Raw genomic sequence first — 20918 nt, forward strand, 5'->3', positions numbered from 1 at the left:
AATAATTGCCTGTATTAAGAAAACAGTAAGTCAGCTATGGAAGGAAGATTTTATTTTGTAGCAAATAACTTTTAACTAGCTTTTTCATTTGCTGCTCAAATCATTATTTTTGTAGCTTTTTTTGAAGAGTGTTTACCATCTTCTACTATCTTGGCAAATCTCTTTAGCATTTATACATCATATTTAGAATGCCTAAGTCATTTATATTAGTCATTATTATAAGTCATTTATATTAGTTTTTAACTTACTTCTTAATAGATGCATATATTTACCTGAAGAATCCACCTCAAGATTTTCTCCCAAAACTTGGAGTGATTACAGTTTCAGCATTGGCAGGCTTGGTTTCAGCAAGAAAAGGTAGGGTTTAAAAAAATAATTTTTTCTTTCACTTCCTTTATATTCTGAATTTTACAGTCATGGGAAAACCTCATAGTCTTTATTGAATAGTGTTAGGATAGGGTACTGTGAAAATTTTTAGATTCTACGTTACAACATGTTTATTTTTATAAAGACTGTACTTTAAAAAATATAGCTATTTCAAGATGTTTAACATCATTAGCTATTAGGTAAATGCAAATGAAAGCCACAGTGACAATATTAGAATGTCTAAAATTAAAAAGACTCACCATACCGAGTATAGTCAAGAATGTAGAGCAACTGAAACTCATATACTGCTGGTGGGAGTACAAAATGGTACCACCATTCAAGAAAACAGTTTGACAATTTCTCTTTTTTAAAAGGTTTTATTTAAAGAAATGAAATCTTGCCATTTGCGACAACATGGATGGAACTAGAGCGTATCATGCTTAGCGAAATAAGTCAAGCAGAGAAAGACAACTATCATATGATCTCCCTGATATGAGGAAGTGGTGATGCAACATGGGGGCTTAAGTGGGTAGGAGAAGAATAAATGAAACAAGATGGGATTGGGAGGGAGACAAACCATAAGTGACTCTTAATCTCACAAAACAACCTGAGGGTTGCCGGGGGGAGGGAGGTTGGGAGAAGGGGGGTGGGGTTATGGACTTTGGGGAGGGTATGTGCTTTGGTGAGTGCTGTGAAGTGTGTAAACCTGGTGATTCACAGACCTGTACCCCTGGGGATAAAAATAAATGTTTATAAAAAATAAAAATTAAAAAAAAGGCTTTATTTATTTATTTGACAGCGACAGACACAGTGAGAGAGGAAACATAAGCGGGGGAGTGGAAGATGGAAAAACAGGCTTCCTGCTGAGTGGGAAGCCCGATGTGGGGTTTGATCCCAGAACCCTGGGATCATGACCCAAGCCGAAGGCAGTTGCTTAATGACTGAGTCACCCAGGCACCCCAAGTTTCTCTTAGAAAGTTAAACATGCTCTTATCATGAGATCAAGTAATCACACTTCTGGGTATTTACCCTGGAAAAATGAAAAATCTGTACCTAAATGTTTATAGTAATTCTATTAATAATTACCAAAAGCTGGAAACAACCTAAATGTCTTTCAAGGGTAAACTAAACTGTGGCACATCCAAAGGAATTAGACTCATGAATAAAACGAATAAACTATTGACACATGCAGCAGTCTTGATGAATCTGACATAAAGAAGCCAGTCTAAAAAAGTTATATGTGCTGTGATTTTATTCATACAACTTTCTCAAAAAGACAAAACTATACTAACAACAACAACAACAAAATATCAGTAGTTCCCAGGAGTTAGGTATGGGAAGGTGTGACTGACTATAAGGAGGTCACATAAGATTTTTTTTCTTTTTTTTTTTTTTAAAGATTTTCTTTTTTTTATTTGACAGACGGAGATCACAAGTAGGCAGAGAGGCAGACAGAGAGACAGGAGGAATCAGGCTCCCTGCTAAGCAGAGAGCTGGATGTGGGGCTCGATCCCAGGATGCTGGGATCATGACCTGAGCCGAAGGCAGAAGCTTTAACCCACTGAGCCACCCAGGCGCCCCGAGATTTTTTTTTTTTTAACAGTGATAGAACTGTTCCATATCTGAATGTACTGGTGGTTACATGACTCTATACATGTATTAAAAGTGATAGAAGTATAGATCAATTTTCTGTATGATATTTAAAATAAAATTCAAAAATATATAGCTGTTCCTATTAAAATTATAATTTATCATTTTGTCATCTTTTAGATAACTTTATTTTTTAAAAGGTTTTTTAAATTTAAATTCCAGTTAGATAACATACAGTATAATATTAGTTTCAGGTGTACAATTTAGTGATTCAACAGTTTCATACAACACCCACCTCTCAGTACAACAAATGAACTTCTTAATCCCCATCGTCTATTTAACCCATGGCCCACTTACCTCCCCTCTCATAATAGTCAGTTTGTTCTTTATAGTTAAGAGGTTGTTTCTTGATATGACACTCTTTTTTTCCCTTTGCTCATTCATTTTGATTCTTAAATTCCACATATGAGTGAAATCACATGGTATTTATCTTTCTCTAACTTATTTCCCTAAGCATAATACTCTCCAATTCCATCCATGTCCTTGAAAATGGGAAGATTTCATTCTTTTTTAAGGTTGAGTTAAACTCTGTGATTGATATCTGTCTTCTCTCCTTCATCCAATGATCCATTTATCAGGCAATGGATACTTGAACTGTTCCCATAATTTGGCTACTGTATATAATGCTGCTGTAACATTGGGATGCATGTATCCCTATGAATTACTATTTCTGTATTCCTTGAATAAATTCCTAGAAGTACAGTTGTTGGTTCATAGTTCTATTTTTAACTATTTGAAGAAATTCCATACTGTTTTCCAAAAGGCTGCACCAGCTTTCATTACCACCAGCAGTGCCAAGAGGATTCCTCTCCACATCTATCACTAACTCTTGTTTCTTATGTTATTAATTTTAACTATTCTTAAAGGTGTTGTAGTTTTGATTTGTATTTCCCTGATGATGAGTGATACCAAACATCTATTCAAGTGTCTGTTGGCCATCTGTATATCTTCATGAAAAAATACCTAGTCATGTCTTCTGCCTACTTTTTAACTGGATTGTTTGTTTATTGTTTAGTTTTATAGGTTGTTTATATATTTTGAATAATAACCCTTTATCAGATATGTCATTTGTAGATATTTTTTCCCATCCTGTAGGCTGCCTTTCAGTTTTGTTGGTTGTTTCCTTCACTGTGCAGAAGCTTTTTATTTTGATTAAGTCTTAATAGTTTCTTTTTGCCATTGTTTCCCTTGCCTCCGGAGACATATCTAGAAAGAAGTTTCTATGGCCAATGTCAAAGAAGTTACTGCCTGTGTTCTCTTCTAGAATTTTCTTGGTTTCCTGTCTCACAATTAGGTCTTAGCTCCATTTACAGTTTATTTTTGTGTATGGTGTAAGGAAGTGGTTCAGTTTTGTTCTCTTGCATATTCCTGTAGAGTTTTCCCAACACCATCTGTTGAAAATACTGTCTTTTCCTACTGTATTTGTTCTTTCTTCAATATTAATTGACCATATACTTCTAGGTTCATTTCCATTCACTTCCATTAATCTGTGTATCCATTTTATGTCAGTACTGTGTTGATCACTACAGCTTGATAACTTGAAGTTTGGAATTGTGAGGCCTCCAACTTTGCTTTGCCTTTTTTACTGCTTTGGTTATTCAGGGTATTTTGTGGTTCCATGCAAATTTTAAGATGTTTTGTTCTAGTTCTGTGAAAAATGCTGTTGGCATTTTGATAGGGATTGCATTAAGTGTGTACATTGCTTTGGGTAGTATAGACATTTTAACAATATTTATTCTTTTAGCCCATGAACATGGAATGCCTTCCTATTTCCTTCTGTCATCTTTAATTTCTTTCAGCAGTGTTTTATAGTTTTCAGAGTAAGGTCTTTTGCCTCTTTGGTTAGATTTCTTCCTAGATATCTTACTTTTTTTAATTATATTTTTAAATTTAAATTCAATTAATTAACATACAGTATATTATTAGTTTCAGAGGTAAAGTTCAGTGATTCATCAGTCTTATATAACTCCCAGTGCTCATTACATAGCATGCCCTCCTTAGTATCCATCACCCAGCTACCCCATCCCCCACCCCACCCCTCCAGCACCTTCAGTTTATTTCCTATGATTAAGAGTCTCTTATGGCTTGTCTCCCTCTCTGATTTCATCTTGTTTTATCTTTCCCTTCCTTCCCCTGTGGTCCTCTATTTTGTTTCTTAAATTCCACATAGGAGTGAGATCATATGATAATTGTCTCTGGTTGACTTATTTCGCTTAGTATAATACCCTCTAGTTCCATCCACGCTGTTGCAAATGGGAAATGGCATTTCTTTTCTATTGGCTGAGTAGTATTCTATTGTGTATATATATATACCACCTCTTCTTTATCCATTCTTCTATTGATGAACATATGGTCTCTTTCCATAGTTTGTCTACTGAGGACATAGGTGCTATGAACATTGGAGTGCAGGTGATCCTTCGAATCACTGCATTTGTATCTTTGGTGTAGATACCTAGTAGTGCCGTTGCTGGATTTTAGGATAGCTCTATTTTCAACTTTTTGAGGAACCTCCATAGTGTTTTCCAGAGTAGCTGCACCAGCTTGCATTCCTACCAATAGTATAAGAAGGTTTCCCTTTTTCCACATCCTTGCCAACATCTGTTGTTTCCTGAGTTGTTTATTTTAGCCATTCCAACTGGTGTAAGGTGGTGTCTCATTGTGGTTTTGATTTGTATTTCCTCAGTGCCCAGTGATATTGAGCATTTTTTCACAATAACATGATACACTATGTGGAAAACCCAAGAGACCCCCACCCCAGAATTGCTAGAACTCATACAGGAATTCAGCAAAGTGGCAGGATAAAAAATCAATGCACAGAAATCAGTGGAATTTCTATACACTAACAATGAGATAGAAGAAAGAGAAATTAAGGAGTTGATCCCATTTGCAATTGCACTAAAAACCATAAGATACCTAGGAATAAACCTAACCAAAGAGGCAAAGGATCTGTACTTAGAAAACTATAAAGTACTCATGAAAGAAATTGAGGAAGACACAAAGAAATGGAAAAACATTCCATGCTCATGTATTGGAAGAATAAATATTGTTAGAATGTATGTGCTACCTCAAGCAATCAGTACATTCAGTGCAGTCCCTACCAAAATACTATCAACTTTTTTCACAGAGCTGGAACAAATAATCCTAAAATTTGTATGGAGCCAGAAATGACCCTGAATAGCCAGAGGAATGTTGAAAAAGAAAGCTAAAGCTCGTAGCATCACAGTTTTGGACTTCAGGCTCTATTACAAAGTTGTAGTCATCAAGACGGTATGGCACAAAAACAGACACATAGATCAGTGGAACAGAATAGAGAACCCAGAAATGGACCCTTAGCTCTATGGTCAACCAATCTTTAACAAAGCAGGAAACAATATCCAGTGGAAAAAAGGACAGTCTCTTCCATAAATGGTGTTGGGAAAATTGGACAACCACATTTAGAAGAATGAAATGGGACCATTTTCTTATACCATACACAAAAATAAACTCAAAATGGATGAAATATTTAATTGTGAGACTGGCTCCATCAAAATCCTAGAGGAGAACACCTGTAGCAACCTCTTTGACCTTGTCTACCACAACTTTTTGGTGGACACACCTCCAAAGGCAAGGGAAACAAAGGCAAAAATCAACTATTGGTACTTCATCAAGATAAAAGGCTTTTTGCACAGCAAAAGAGACAATCAACAAAACTAAAAGACAGCCAATAGAATAGGAGAAGATGTTTACTAATGTCTTATCAGTTAAAGGGCTAGTATCCATAATCTATAAAGAGTTTATCAAACTCAACATGGAGACAATAATCCAATCAAGAAATGGGCAGAAGTCATGAACAGGCGTTTCTTCAAAGAAGACATACAAATGACCATCAGACATGTGAAAAAATATTTCTGGTTATCTTACTGTCTTTGCTGCATTTGTGAGTAGGATTTATTCCTCAATTTCTCTTTCTTCTGTGTCATTATTGGTGCAGATGCACAGAATTCCGTATATTGATTTTGTACCTGCAACTTTACTAAATTTGCCTATTCTAGCAGTTTTTTGTGGAGGCTTTCAGGTTTTCTATATATATGTATTGCTGTGTCACCTGCAAATAATGAAAGTTTTGCTCCTTCCTTGCCATTTCAAATGCCTTTTATTTCCTTTTGTTGCCTTACTGGTGTGGCTAAAACTTCCAGTACTGTGTTTAATGATCATAGTGAGAGTTCGTATCATTGTCTTGTTCCTGACCATAGAGGCAAAGCTCAAAGTTATTGCCATTTAGGATGCTATTAGCTATGGTTTTATCATATGTGACCTTTATTATATTGAGGTATATTCCCTCTAACCCTACTTTTTTGAGGGTTTTTGTCATGAATGAATGTTCTACTTTGTCAAATGGGGTTTTTTTGGCATGTTTTGAAAGGTTCCTATATTTTCTTTTAACCTTTTAATAATGTGGTGTATCCTGTTGTTTGATATGTAAACATTACTCCCCCCTTGCAGCCTAGAAATAAATCCAGCTTGATTGCAGTGACTGATTTCTTTAATATATTTTTGGATTTGGTTTGCTAGTATTTTATTGAAAATTTTTACATCTATGTTCATCAGTAATATTGGCCTGTAGTTCTCTTTTTATTGGGGTCTTTATCTGGTTTTGTTATCAAGGTAATGCTGGCCTCCCTGAATGAATTTGGAAGTTATCCTTCCTTTTCTATTGTTTGCAATAGTTTGAGAAGAATAGGTATTAACTCTTCTTTAAGTGTTAGGTAGAATTTGCCCATGAAGCCATCTGGCCCTGGACTTTTGTTTGTTGGGAGGTTTTTGATTACTGATTTTTTTTTTAAGATTTAATTTATTTATTTGACAGACAGAGAGGCAGGCGAGGCGGGGAGCAGACTCCCCACTGAGGAGGGAGTCTGATGCAGGGCTCCATCCCAGGACCCTGCGATCATGACCTGAGCCAAAGGCAGAGGCTTAACCCACTGAGCCACCTAGGCGCCCCTCTTTGTAAATTTCCTCATTGGGTCATTCATTGTTTAGCAGCATATTGTTTAACTTCTGCGTATTTGCGGTTGTTCCAAATTTTTTCTTTTGGTTGCCTTCCAGTTTCATAGTGCTATGGTCAGAAGAGGTACATGGGATGTCTTCAATCTTGTGATATTTTTGAGGCCTGCTTTGTAATACAATATGTTATATATTGTGGAAAATGTTCCACGTGCTCTTGAAAAGAATGTATTGGTGTATAAAAGTTAGGCAAGTAGTGTTGGTGCTGTACTACCTTCTGCCAGTAGCTGTGTGCTAATGCTGAAAGGCAGGAGATGGAAATGGTGCTGGCCAGCTCCTTTGTTCCTGGAGAGGTATCTGTGAATGTTGCCTCTCAGATATGCACCCTGAGAAGTGCGAATAATCTCCCTACTCTGTGCCTCAGCCCCTCTTCAGATCACTGTTTCCACACTTTCTGCCCTCCTAGTTGTTTGCCTGCCTTCTCTCCAGGTGCAGGACAGTACCTTCTAGACTCTGTCCCAGCCAAGCCTGCTGATCTTTAAATCTCCAGGTTTTAAACCCTACTGGTTGATTGAACTCACAAAGTTCAGCCTCTCTTATTCTCTGAGCCATTGGCTTTAGAGAAACCTTCTTGTCCATTTCCTTGTGTGTTCCTCTCTGTCTCACCCTTCTCTAGACCACGGGTCCCTCTCCTCTGCAACTGCTAGGATCCATTTCTCCCCTAAACCACATCCCCATACTTCCCACCTTCTTTGATGTGGCCTTTTCTTTCCCTTTAATTATAGAAGTTGCTCTGTCAGTCTTCAGGACAATTTCTGGGGTATTTAGGATGATTTGATTGTTATCTATTTGTGTTAGTGGGATAAGGCGAGCCTAGAGTCTTCCTACTCTGCTGCCGTCTTCTTCTCTCCCTTTAAAAAGATTTTCAAGGGTGCCTGGGTGGCTTAGTTAGTTAAGCATCTGCCTTTGGTTTAGGTCATGATCCTGGGGTCCTGGGATTGAGCTCTGCATCAGGCTGCCTGCTAAGCAGGGAGTCTGCTTCTCCCTCTCCTGTTCCCCCTCCCCACTGCTCATGCTCTCTCTCTCTCTCTCTCTCTCTCTCAAATAAATAAATAAAACTTAAAAATTAAAAAAAATATTTAAAGGTTTTCAGTCTCTAGCTATCAAAAAAAAAAAAAAAAAAGACCTTGGTAGTTTTATGTTAATGTGAAAGTGTGTGCTAACCACTCAAACTTGTTTTCTCTGCTTTCTGATGACCATCCATATTCTGGGGACTATATTTAGGATTTGAGATAGAGACGCTGGTATCAGAAAAATATTTTATTCTCTCATAATTTCATCCTGACCAGAGTTCCTAGAAGTGACACCAGCCACCTCAGAATGGAGTTTGCGAAAGTAGACAACTCGTTCAGCACATGAAGCTTGATAAGCTTGATTTCTTTTTTCCCTCTTTTACCCTGTATCTCTATGAACTTTGTCATTCGTTCTCACTCTACCACTTTTGTAGAGGGTCCCCAACACCACCCACGGGTTTGATGGTTAAGTAGGAAAGGCTTAGAAGACTCAACCTATAGTCACAGGCCTTATTACAGTGAAACACTGCAATGTAAAATAAGAAAAGGGAAAAGGCAAATGGGGCAAAGCTTATAAGAAACTAGGTACAGGCTTCTAAGGATCCTCTTCCAGTGGAGTCATATAAGATGTACTTAATTCCTCCTCTAATGGATTATGACAATACATATAAGATGTTGTCGGCCAAGGAGGCTCATTAAAGACTGAGCAGTCAAGGTTATTATTAGCAGCTGATCACCTAAACACAGTCTGTAGCATGTCCAGAATTCCATACTGGAAAGAAAGTAGCATAAACCATATTATTTCAACAAATGGTTTAGGCACAGTGCATCACTCTTATCATTCAGAGAATGTTTTCTATCATTGTAGGGAACTATATACCAGTGAAGTCCCCAGATGCCAATCAAGAGTCAGCTTTACAAGCAGCTTTTCTAATAATGGCAGTCTTGAACTACTATGTGAACACTTTCTGCACACTATTATATAACTATCTTTCATTAGCACATAGAGAATTTTGTATTTTCCTATCTTCTACCTCTGAGTATGGAAATTCTTCTCAGTAGGCATTCCTGGCTCTCCTCCTCACTGAAGCTGGTACGGCTCTCTGGTCAGTAGCCATTTTGATCACCTTCCATTCATCTTCTGTCCACCACTCAGTTGCCAGTCATTGCCCCCAAACGAAATTATGTGTGCTTCAAAGTCATAGCTCTGAACCAGTCTGGAATCAAATATCATACCTTACGGTTTGTTTGCCCAGCTTTAGTCCTTAAAGTAGTCTCAACTCAAGTATACCCAATTGGATATAAAACCTTGGTGAATTATAAGAACATTCCAACATTCTAGCTCTGGTCCATATATCTCATCCTAATAGACCTAGCAGTCTCCCAATAGCTAATAATGGCTCCTGATTTATCATTTTTAATTCTAACACTCTGTGCAACTTTCACGTGGATACATATTATAAATTACTTACTAGGAAAAAAATGGAAAACCAAGATTACTCTGTGTAGCATATAAAACTCAAAGAAGAACATACTAATCAATTTTCAGTAAGAAACTCATAATCCACCTGCAAAAGAATGTTTCTTAGGTCATTCACATTGTTTCTAAATTTCAGAGCTAGAATAATCTAACCCACTGTTTTTCAAGTTGCAGATCTCAACCTATTATTAGATAATGAAATAAGCATAGTGAATCTCAGGAGACATTTTATTAAAGAAATAAAATACAGGAGAACAGCAAATGTCAGAGTGTTCTGTACTTAATATGGGCAAATACTGTGAAAGTTTTGTTTCCATGGAGTGTGTGTGTGTGTGTGTGTGTGTGTAAGATAGGTCATAGGTCATAATGTAAATTTTTTCTGAGTCATGGTCAAAAAATATTTGAAAGCTGCTGATTTAGCCTAACCCCATTAGCTACATATAGAGGTCCAGAAAAGGGAAATCACTCAGTGATTTCATAGTACATAACTTATTGGTGGCTGTGTCTAGAGTCCTTTCCTACTTATGGGAGTAGAGCTATTGAATCCAAATGAAATTTATATTTTGTTAAACTGACCCTTCATATCAGGTAAAGAGAAAATGAATGTAAGTCTTTTTTAATATTTAAAATGACAAAGCAAGGGGGAAAATGCTACTTTCTGAGGTTAGGAGCAGCACAGTTAGGGGAATTTGACTAAGTCAAGGAAACTTGTATTATGAGATGTTAGGTCAGTAAAATCAAGAAACAAACTATAGATACTAGAATAATAGTGAGCAGGACCTGAGTAAAGGAGCAACTTAAGACATGTTTGATTTTTCTGTCTTATGATATGTCTTAACAAATCTAGACCCTCTTTCACAGTACCACACAAACCAGTCTAAAACCAAAGGAAAGCTAGATTAGAGGTCGAAGCAGCCTACCTACCCACCTCTACCAAAGCTCAGTCCTGTAGATATGACTGTAGGCCTCCTTCAGATAGGTAAACCAGACACAGAAATAGCTCTTGTTTCTATCTTTTTTATCTTTCATTAACATTGCCTGCAAACATTGCCAGTTATTTTTTTCACCTTAGCCTTTACTGATATACCAATTAGGCTGTACCATTTTTAAAATAAGGGTCGTAAGAGGTGTTTCAGAGTAAAAGTACTTACCCCAGTTAGAAATCCCATCATCTAAATGCCCAGTTCATAAGAGTCCAAGGTACCCATTCAAGCATTTAGGATACATACTGTTTTGAACCAGTGGTCTGTTGGAACTAAGCTATGGCTGTATGAAGTTACTAGTGAGATTATATTTGGAAGATTTTTTAAAAAGGATTTTGCTGTTTTTTAAAAAAAAAAAGTTTGGGAGCTCCTGGGTAGCTCAGTCAGTTAAATGTCTGACTCTTGATTTTGGGTCAGGTCATGATCTCAAGGTTGTAAGATTGAGCCCTACATTAGGGGGAGGGAGAGAGGTGGAGTCTGCTTGTTTCCTTCTCCCTCTACCCCTCCCTCTGCTCATGCTTTCTCTCTCTAAAATAAATAAATCTTTAAAAGGTTTGAAAATGTCTCTTAGATACTCTTTTGGAAATGAGCACATTTCCAACATTTCCAAGATTTCGTTACCTGCAGTTATTAAATTACTAATTCTGTGTTTTAAATCAGTGACATGAAGGAGTTATATTCCTTTTAAAGTCCTTAACTGATTAGTTACTTCAATATTTCATGTTCCTAAGGACTTAATCAAAACAGGATATGTATATATAACTATCATATGATCTCCCTGATATGAGGAAGTGGTGATGCAACATGGGGGCTTAAGTGGGTAGGAGAAGAATCAATGAAACAAGATGGGATTGGGGGGAGACAAACCATAAGTGACTCTTAATCTTACAAAACAAACTGAGGGTTGCTGGGGGGAGGGGGTTTGGGAGAAGGGGGGTGGGGTTATGGACATTGGGGAGGGTATGTGCTTTGGTGAGTGCTGATTCACAGACCTGTACCCCTGGGGATAAAAATACATGTTTATAAAAAATTAAAAAAAAAAAAACAGGATATGTAGTAAGAGTCCATTTCCCTTTAACATGGTGTCACAAGTATGGTAGTTGATCAGTTTTTTGATATTATTATGCCCTATTAGATACTTGAAAAAAATGTGGTTACAACTTTGATTTTCTTAGGACATGAAAAAAAAAAAAAACCTAGTTTTTAAAAAGAAGAAAATTATCCATTCCCTTTGTGTAGCTAATTATCAATTTTAAATTGAGAATATTATTCTAAAATTGGACATGACAACTAAGGCATTGAATTGTGATCCTTAAAAATATTTTAGCTACCATTTTGATTAGTATTATTATTTAAAGAACAAATTGACATAGGGCAATGACTTGAAGAGGAACAAAGAGAACATTAAAGTTATTAAACCATCAGGTCTCTGCTAGAATCTGTTTGGAGTTTAATAGTTTGTTTGAATTTCATAGGTTCTAGGTTTAAGAAAATTGCTTATCCACTGGGGCTGGCCACTTTAGGAGCAACTGTTTGCTACCCAGTTCAGTCAGTAATAATTGCAAAGGTAAGTTCCTTTGAAGTGATAGCTACATTTCAATATTTATTTAAACCCTTACAGTGACAATACTTAAATGTCCTAAGTATCTTCAACTTTAATTTTCAGAGAAATATAGTGAGCATCAGCTCTTACTTTGGCAAAATCGCATTCATTTCAGGATGGTAAATGCCATTCTTAATTACATGATCATCACATGCTGAAAGAAACTTGTGCACTTAATACATTCAACTTCCTCATTTTCTCATTTACTGATGAGAAAACTGTGGCCCAGGAAAGTTTCACAGTGACTGATTTGTCCAGGGTTCTATTTAGTTTCAGGTATCCTGCTTCCCTGTCCATTTCTCTTCTCAGTGTGTAATGTTGCCACTGAATCTTTTGGTTTGTTTAGAGTAATGCCTTAATGTTTTTTTAAATAAAATTCGTTACTACTTGTCCTTAAATGATTTAAGCATTATAGAAAAGTATAGGAAAGAAAAAACAATTAACCACCTGGAATTTTTTTATCCAGAAAAATATCAGTGTTAACATTTGGTAGAATGTTGTTGAGACCTTTCTTTATGTGTATATAGAGATAGATAGATGGGTGAATAGGCAGATACAGTTTCATAATAACAGGATAACTTTGTAGTATGTATCTTAATTTTTTTAAAAGATTTTATTTATTGATTTGACAGGCAGAGATCACAAGCAGGCAGAGAGGCAGGCAGAGAGAGAGGAGGAAGCAGGCTCCCTGATGAGAAGAGAACCCAATGTGGGGCTCGATCCCAGGACCCTAGGATCATGACCTGAGCTGAAGGCATAGGCTTTAACCCACTGAGCCACCCAGGCGCCCCACATCTTTTTTTTAATTTTAAGAATAAAGTATTAAACTTAATTTTACTCTGACAGAAGGAAAATAAAGGAATTCCTGAACTTCAAATAAAAATTTCTATGATAAAAGATATTAGTATGATTTCCTGAAAGTTATTCTATGGTTAAATACTTATTGTTTCTGAAACTCCTAGAGACCCTTGCTTTTTCTTTGACTGGCATCAAACAATGTCATGTGTAATAACTGATGGATTCTAATATATATATAACATGGATTCTTAACCTGAGATCAATGATAAACTTCAGAGTGACTCCACCACCCAAAACTTTGAAAAATTTTATATATAGAATAGATGCCTTCTAATTTGATATTGTTGGGACCAGTAGTTACCAATTAATTAAAAATGTTAAAGTAGAAAGATTTTAAAAATCATGAATACAGACCTTAAATATTTTATTTCAAATTATAACGAATGTGTGTCTGGTTTTCTCTCTTTTGAAGTAGGTATTTTCTATGAGTATGGGTCTCCTAGTTGAAGATCCATAACATCTGTCTTATGGTTAGCCATTTATGTCTTCTGCTGTTTTCAGTTTAGATCTCCTTAAAATAGAATGAACACTGAAAACATTTTTAAAATAATATGAGTGCAGAATCCTCTTAAATTGTTATTATTTCTTCCAGCCTTTAACAGTTGACTTTGCCTACCTCTAATTTGAGTGATTATTTTAATTAATTATTAATTAATTAATTTAGGTAAGTCATTTTTTTTAGGCTTTACAAAGCATTTAACTTAATTTTCCTGTAGGCAACAGTTCTTTTCACACTCATATTTCATCCTATTATGTTATATTTTAATTTTTTAAGTTATAGTAAAATGGATATAGAGACTTAGAAATAAATACAACTGATTCTTGGTAAGTGTACAGATCACTTGTGAAAGACAATACTTAGACATATTTGAGAGTACCTACTATCGATGAATACTCAGCATTCTATGAACATTTATTTATTATACATTTTTAAGACATCTTTAGTTAATCAGACAAATCTCTTCAAAGGGTATCAGGTAAGAGCTTGTCTGCTATATGGGTATTTTTCTTAAGGAAAGGGCCCATACTTTTAGGAAATCCTCTGAGGTCTATGACATTAAAAAAAAATCACAAAATGATAGTCCAGAAAGGTCTTTAAAAAATAGAAGTTACACTCCAGTTATTCACAATTTTGGAAATGTACTTCAAGATGGGGTTACTTTTTGCTTTTTATGATTTTCCTCACACTGTTTTCATTATTAACTTACATAAAGAACCTCAAGTAATCTGTCTTTGAAAACTATAAAATATCTAGGAATAAACTTGTCAAATAATGTTCTAAGACATATTTATTTAAAACTACTAAACTTTACTGAAAGGCATTTTTACAACTTTAAATACATTTAGAGACCTATCTAGTTTCTAGATGAAAGGACTGAATATTGGAATATGGCATATATTCCCAAATTTAGAAGTTTAATTTGGTTCTTACAGAATTCCTGGATTTGTAGGGAGTATGACATTCATTCAACCAGTATATGTTGACCATATACCATGTACTGGTAACTGTGCTAGCATAGACAATAAAATAGACCCCCCCCAAAAAAAAAACCCAAGAGAACGTCCAAAAACAAATATATCAAGTATGTCTTTGTATACATTGTGGGATAGGGGGAGGGTATAGTAAAGGTGGCATTTCAGATCAGTGTGTAAAGAAAGGATGGATTGGTTATTTTAGACATGTGTTGGAATAATTAGCTTTTTTGATAAACATCTTAGACCTTTACCAGTTATCATGCAAAAATAAATTCCAGGTGGACTAAAGATCATAAAATATAATACTGTAAAAATATTAGAAGAAAGAAGATAAATATTTCAGTGATGTTGAGATAGAAAAGGCCCTCTTAAAATCCAGAAGCCATCAAAAAAAAATTAATGCATTTTACTACATCAAAATAAATGTATTTCTTCTGATCACAATATAATATATACAAAGTTAATGGAAAATACAAAACTGGGAAAAATATTTGCAACATCTATAACAAAGGAATAAATAATGGCCTTTCTATATTAAGAACTCCTATAAATTGATAGGAAAAAGATAAATGTCCTCTAAGGAAATGAAGAAAGTAAAAAAAAAGAAAAAGAAAAGAAAATGAAGACAGTAATACACAAGCAATCCACAAAATAAGAAACATAAATGGCCTAATAAATGAAATATTCTTAACTTTATCAGCAATCAAATGCAAATTTAAAGATCATTTAGAGATTGGCTTTGAGTCTTTCACTTTGATAAAGATTTAAAAGACTCATAATAATACTGCTTCTGGTAAATGGGGTAGTAAAACATTTTTGTTGGGCGTATAAATTACTACATTATATCGCTGACTTTATGGAGGCAATGTGTCAATATTATAAAAAATTAAAATGCATATAATCTTTAATCCAGATATTTCACATCCAGGAAACACCACAAAGATGTGTGGTCCCAGTTTTATGTGTAAGAATGCTAATCACAGCATGCTTATAATTGTCCAAAAAAAAAAAAAAATCCCATATTCCCCAACATAGGGAATTTATTAAACTAACTGTGGTATAGTCATTGTGAATACTTACTATGTAGCTATTATAAAAGAAGCAGATCTACAGGTATATAAACTGATATGGAAACATCTCTGACAAATTGCTGAGTTTTTAAAATATCAATATGTATAGTGTGATCCTATTTGTATTTTGAAAAAAGGAAACAAGCTAAGTGTATATGTGTGTGGTTTATTTTAAAATTTAAGGGGGGCCTCGGTGGCTCAGTGGGTTAAAGCCTCTGCCTTTGGCTCCAGTCGTGGTCCCGGGGTCTGGGATCCAGACCGCGACTGGCTCTCTCCTTGGCAGGGAACCTGCTTCCTCCTCTCTCCCTGCCTGCCTCTCTGCCTGCTTGTGATCTCTGTCTGTCAAATAAATAAATAAAATCTTTAAAAAAAAATAAAAAAATTTAATTTAAAACATAATTGAGATTGTAGAGTATAATCTGTTCTCTAATCTTGTCTTTTCAATTTAGTGGTTCATCATGGAAATCCATATCAGTGCATATAAATCTAAAATCTACCTCATCCTTTTTGGTAGATCCAAATAGATATCAACATTCCATTTGTTCTAAAATATTGTCTGTATGTATCTAATGCACATATGAGAGGAAAATCTCAGGGACGATAGCCACACAGCTGTGACCAAAGTTACATTTTGGGGAGGAAGAAGACTTTATATTAGTGGATTGATTTATTTTTCTTAAGTGTAAGTATATACTTAGCAAAAAAAAAAATTATATTTTAAACAAGAAAGTCACAGTTTTAAAAAATTTTTAAGTTCATGTTTATAAAAAGTATAATCCTGAAAAGCTTCCAAAACCTCTTTAAAACTTGAAAAGTCATAGCTATTGAAATTACTTTAGCCATAGGGAACAAAAGGATGGGGAAAGAATAGAACGAAGGAATCAGGAGATTTTTAAAGGGAAAGAAATCTGAAAGTAACAGCAGCTTTAGGAAGTCACTCACCATCCTTGCCTCTGCTTTGGTGTGTTTGTAGTTCATTTTGTATTTTATGTTTCTACTAAAAGAGAATATTATTCTGTGGAGAAATGCATTAATACATTATGACAGGGGAAAGCACCATAAAAATTTGAACAAAAGTATTAACTTTGTAGCATCTTAGAATCTTATTTTCTTAGTTTATTATCTCAAGCTGTCTTTCCCAAACTTCTGTTAAATAGGCATAGTTTTAAATTCACATATTGCAGTGGGAATGCAAACTATACATTTTTAAGAATTTATTTTTCTAAGAGCAGTTTTAGGTTCACAACAAAATTAAGCAGAAGGTACAGAGATTTCCTGTGCACATATGCTTAGCATCCTCCATTATCCGTGTCTGTTTTCCACATCCCCCATTAGAATGGTACATTTGTTGCAATTGATAAGCCTACGTTGACACATCATCACCCAAATTCATAGTTTACTTTAGGATTCACTCTTGGTGTTGTCTCAGCTCTACATTTTTTAGCCTTTTACATGAGGCAAATGATCTTTCATATAAGATTGAAAAAAATGGGGTTTTCTGTTACATGATCTAAAGATTTATATCTTTATTATTGATTCTGACCTGAGTGTTCACATAAAATTCCTGACATAATTTTTCTGATATTTGTTATTTTGACTTTTAAAAATACATCTTATTTGATTCATTTCTTGTTTTAATTAGGTAACTGGGGAAAAGGCATATACTGTAAGCCAGCAAATTTATGGAGCAGTTAAATCATTGCGGACAAAAAGCAACAAAGAAGAATCACTTCCTAAACCTAAAGAAAAATCTAAGGTAGAGTTTAAATGGACCAAAAAGGTAGACATTGAGTTTCATTGGTTGGGGTGAGGGATTGGCTTATAATAGGAGTCATTGACAGAGGTCAAGAAAATGAAAGGAGATGAAGGACATAGTATATTTGCATACTATACGTTTTTAGGATGTTTTATTGTTTTGGCAAAATGATTTACTTATGAAGGAAAAATCTTTTTGGTAAACAGCTAGGAAATTCTGCTACACTAGAAATACCTGAAAAAACAACTGACAGCCTGAAATACTCAGTTTCTTTGCCAGCAGAACTCAGCTCTGAAACAAAGACAAAATCAGAATCCACCTCAGGTTAGTTTGAAATAATTCAATTTTATTTTCATTCTTTTACCAAATAATTTTGTAGTATTATTAGGTATAGTTTGAACTTATGTAAGTGCTTTCTTTATAAATGTTTTTTCTTTCTCATATCTGTAGTCTATATATCTTTTTAGATTATGAGATACTGGTATACTTGGGACTTTTTCTAATTGCCATATTGTTCATAGTACCAATCTTTGCATATAGGAGTGTGAAGTAGCACTGGTGGGTTGGGTGAGTGAAGCATTTAATATCACTTTATAAATGTGAGCTTTGCAATTAGGTGGCGGAAAGTGTGCCTTTCTAGGTTCTATAGTGTGAGTCATATCTACATAGAAGAAATATTATCTTTCCATTTCTTGTGCTATTTACCCCTATCAGTCTTAGTTTCCACCATCACTTATATTTAGTTTAGCTACTAGGAGAACATTCAGCATGAAATAATAAAATAACACCAATAATAATACTAATAACTTTTTTTTAATATTAGATACTGGCAGTTTGTACTTTATGAGACCAAATAGTGACAGTTGTACTTTCTAGGCAAATATTCCCATAGTTTTATTGTAATCATTGAGAAGATAACAGTGTTTAATACCATTTTAGGAGTGTATTCACAGAAACTCAGCAGTCACTAGGTTACACAGGATTATCTGTCTGTACAATGTGAATGGTACTACCCATTGTTTTACTGCAAAGGAAATAAGACCAATTCAGAGATAAGGAAGTAGAAAATAATGATAATATCTGCCCTTTACAGAGCGCTACTGTGGTATTAAGAATTATAAATACGCCTAGTCCTTGGGCCGGGCCCTGCCCAGCCAGCCCCTCTGCACACCCGCCTTCCTCCCACCCCCTCCCTGCACCCTCAGCCTAGCACCCAGGATGCGTCCCAACCTCCAGCCTGGAGGGGGACCAGGCAGGGCTCCGCGCCAGGCCTGGGCCCACTGTGGGTGTGAGAGCAGCTGTGCCATGCAACTCACCCCTCCCCCCCACTACCCTCAGGACTCCAGCCGGGCTCCCTGGTGGGTATTTTATGTTCAGCAATAAAGGTTCTGCCCCGTGGAAAAAAAAAAAGAGTTATAAATATATCCTGTGTTATTCAATTCTCACCCAAAAGGCAAAACAAAACAAACAACTCTTCTGCATATGTAATTATAATCATTGCACAATGAACAGCTTGAGACTCAGGAAGCTTAAGTAACTTGCTCAAAGTCATGAGGAGTAGAGATGTATTCATAGCCTAGCTTTTTCAAATACCAAAGTCCAAGCTCTTTCTATTGTATATAGGTTACCTATATACAATATAGATATCTGATATATACAGTATATCTATATACAATATATATACACTATATATACAATATCTGTATACAATATATATAACTAGGTAGGTTAAAATCAGAGTTTAGTCTCTAATTTCTCCCCTATTTTAATTTTTACAAAACCTGTCACTGATTAACAAACCTGGTAGGAGTTTTACAGTGTTCTCCTGTCACCTCTCATTTCTAATATGATGGTTTACAGTATTTACTTTTTTATTATTTATTTTCAATTCTGGTACAGTTAGCATACAGTGTTGTATTAGTTTCAGGTGTACAACACAGTGATTCAGCTCTGCCATAGAACACCCTGTGCTCATCAAAACAAGTATACTCCTTAATCCCGAACAGCTCTTTCACCAATCCCTCACCAACCTCCCCTCTGGTAACCATCAGTTTGTCCTCAGGAGTTAAGAGTCTGTTTCCTGGCTTGTCCCTCTTTTTCTATTTTCTTTTTTTTTCTTGCATCCATGCAGATATAGATAGATTAGATAGATTATATGTAAAGGAGATGTGTGTGTATGTGTATATATGTGTGTGTATCGATGGACATTTGGGCTATTTTCATGTTTTGACTGCCACTGATAATGCTGTTAAAAACATTGTGGTGAAAAAAAAAAAGAAAAGAAAAAAAACATTGTGGTGCATGTACCCCTTCAAATCTGTACTTTTGTATTCTTTGGGCTAATACCTAGTAGTGGTATTTGTATTGGTAGGTAAATTCCTAGTAGTGCAATTGCTGGGTTGTGGGTAGCTCTGTTTTTAATTTGGTGAGGAACCTCCATACTATTTTCCAGAATGGCTGCATCAGTTTGGATTCCCACCAATAATGTAACATGGTTCCACCTTTTCCACATCCTTGCCGACATCTGTTGTTTCCTTGTTCTTAAAGTTAGTGATTCTGACAGGTCTGAAGTAGTACTTCATTGTGTTTTGATTTGTATTTCCCTGATGATGAGTGATGTTGAGTATCTTTTCATGTGCCTGTTAGCCATCTGTATATCTTCTTTGGAAACATGTTTATTCATGTCTTCTGCCCATTTCTTAACTGTGTTGTTTGTTTTTTGGGTGTTGAGTTGGATATTTCTTTATAGATTTTGGATACTAAACTTTCATCGGGTATGTTATTTGCAGCTATCTTCTCTGATTCTGAAGGCTGCATTTTAGTTTTCGTGATTGTTTCCTTTGCTGTGCAGAAGTTTTTTATCTTGAGGAAGTCCCTGTAGTTCATTTCTGCTTTTGTTTCCCTTGCCTCTGGAGATGTGTCTGATAATAAGTTACTACAGCCAGGTCAAAGAGGTTTCTGCTGTGTTTTCCTCTAGGAATTTGATGGTTTTCTGTCTTAGGTTTAGGTCTTTATTTCGGGTTTATTTTTATGTATGGTGTAAGAAACTAGTCCTGTCATTCTTCTGCATATGGCTGCCCAGTTTTCCCAGCATCACTTCTTGAAGAGACTTTTTTTTTTTTTTTGAGTGGGAACACTAGCAGGGAGGAAGGGGAAGGGGAAAAGGAGAGAGAGAATTTTAAGCAGGGCCTACACATGGAGCCTGACACAGGGCTTGATACCATGACCCTGAGATCATGACCTGCGCCAAAATCAAGAGTTGGACACCCAACTAACTGAGCCACCCAGGCACCCCGAGACTTTTTTCCATTGGATATTCTTGCTTTGTCAAGATTAATTGACCATATAGTTGTTGGTCCATTTCTTGGTTTTCTTTTCTGTTCCACTGATCTTCAGATCTGTTTTTGTGTCAGTACCATACTGTCTTGATGACTACAACTTTGTAATATAGTTTAAAGTCTGGAATTATGAGGTCTCCAGCTTTGCTCTTCTTTTTCAGGATTGCTTTTGCTGTTTTGAGTGTTTTGTGTTTCCGTACAAATTTTAGGATTATTTGTTCTAGCTCTGTGAAAAATACTGGTGGTGTTTTGATAGGGATTGCCTTAAATGTGCAGATTGCT

The 20918-nt window shown here is 35.6% G+C and overlaps 1 protein-coding gene across 4 annotated transcripts in view; it reads left to right on the forward strand.

The window, feature by feature from the left end:
• APOOL (apolipoprotein O like) overlaps nt 1–20918 on the forward strand; it is a 120049-nt gene that overhangs the window by 67813 nt on the left and 31318 nt on the right. For 3 of the 4 annotated variants that reach the window (XM_059157182.1, XM_059157184.1, XM_059157183.1), the window contains 4 exons: nt 259–357; nt 12011–12102; nt 17185–17298; nt 17505–17622. In XM_059157182.1, the coding sequence (XP_059013165.1) occupies nt 259–357; nt 12011–12102; nt 17185–17298; nt 17505–17622 (423 nt within the window). The remainder of the gene's footprint in view (nt 1–258; nt 358–12010; nt 12103–17184; nt 17299–17504; nt 17623–20918) is intronic. The other variant, XM_059157185.1, reaches the window with a different exon arrangement.

This window comes from Mustela lutreola, chromosome X (assembly GCF_030435805.1).
Source record: "Mustela lutreola isolate mMusLut2 chromosome X, mMusLut2.pri, whole genome shotgun sequence".
Classification (NCBI taxonomy): Eukaryota; Metazoa; Chordata; class Mammalia; order Carnivora; family Mustelidae; genus Mustela; species Mustela lutreola.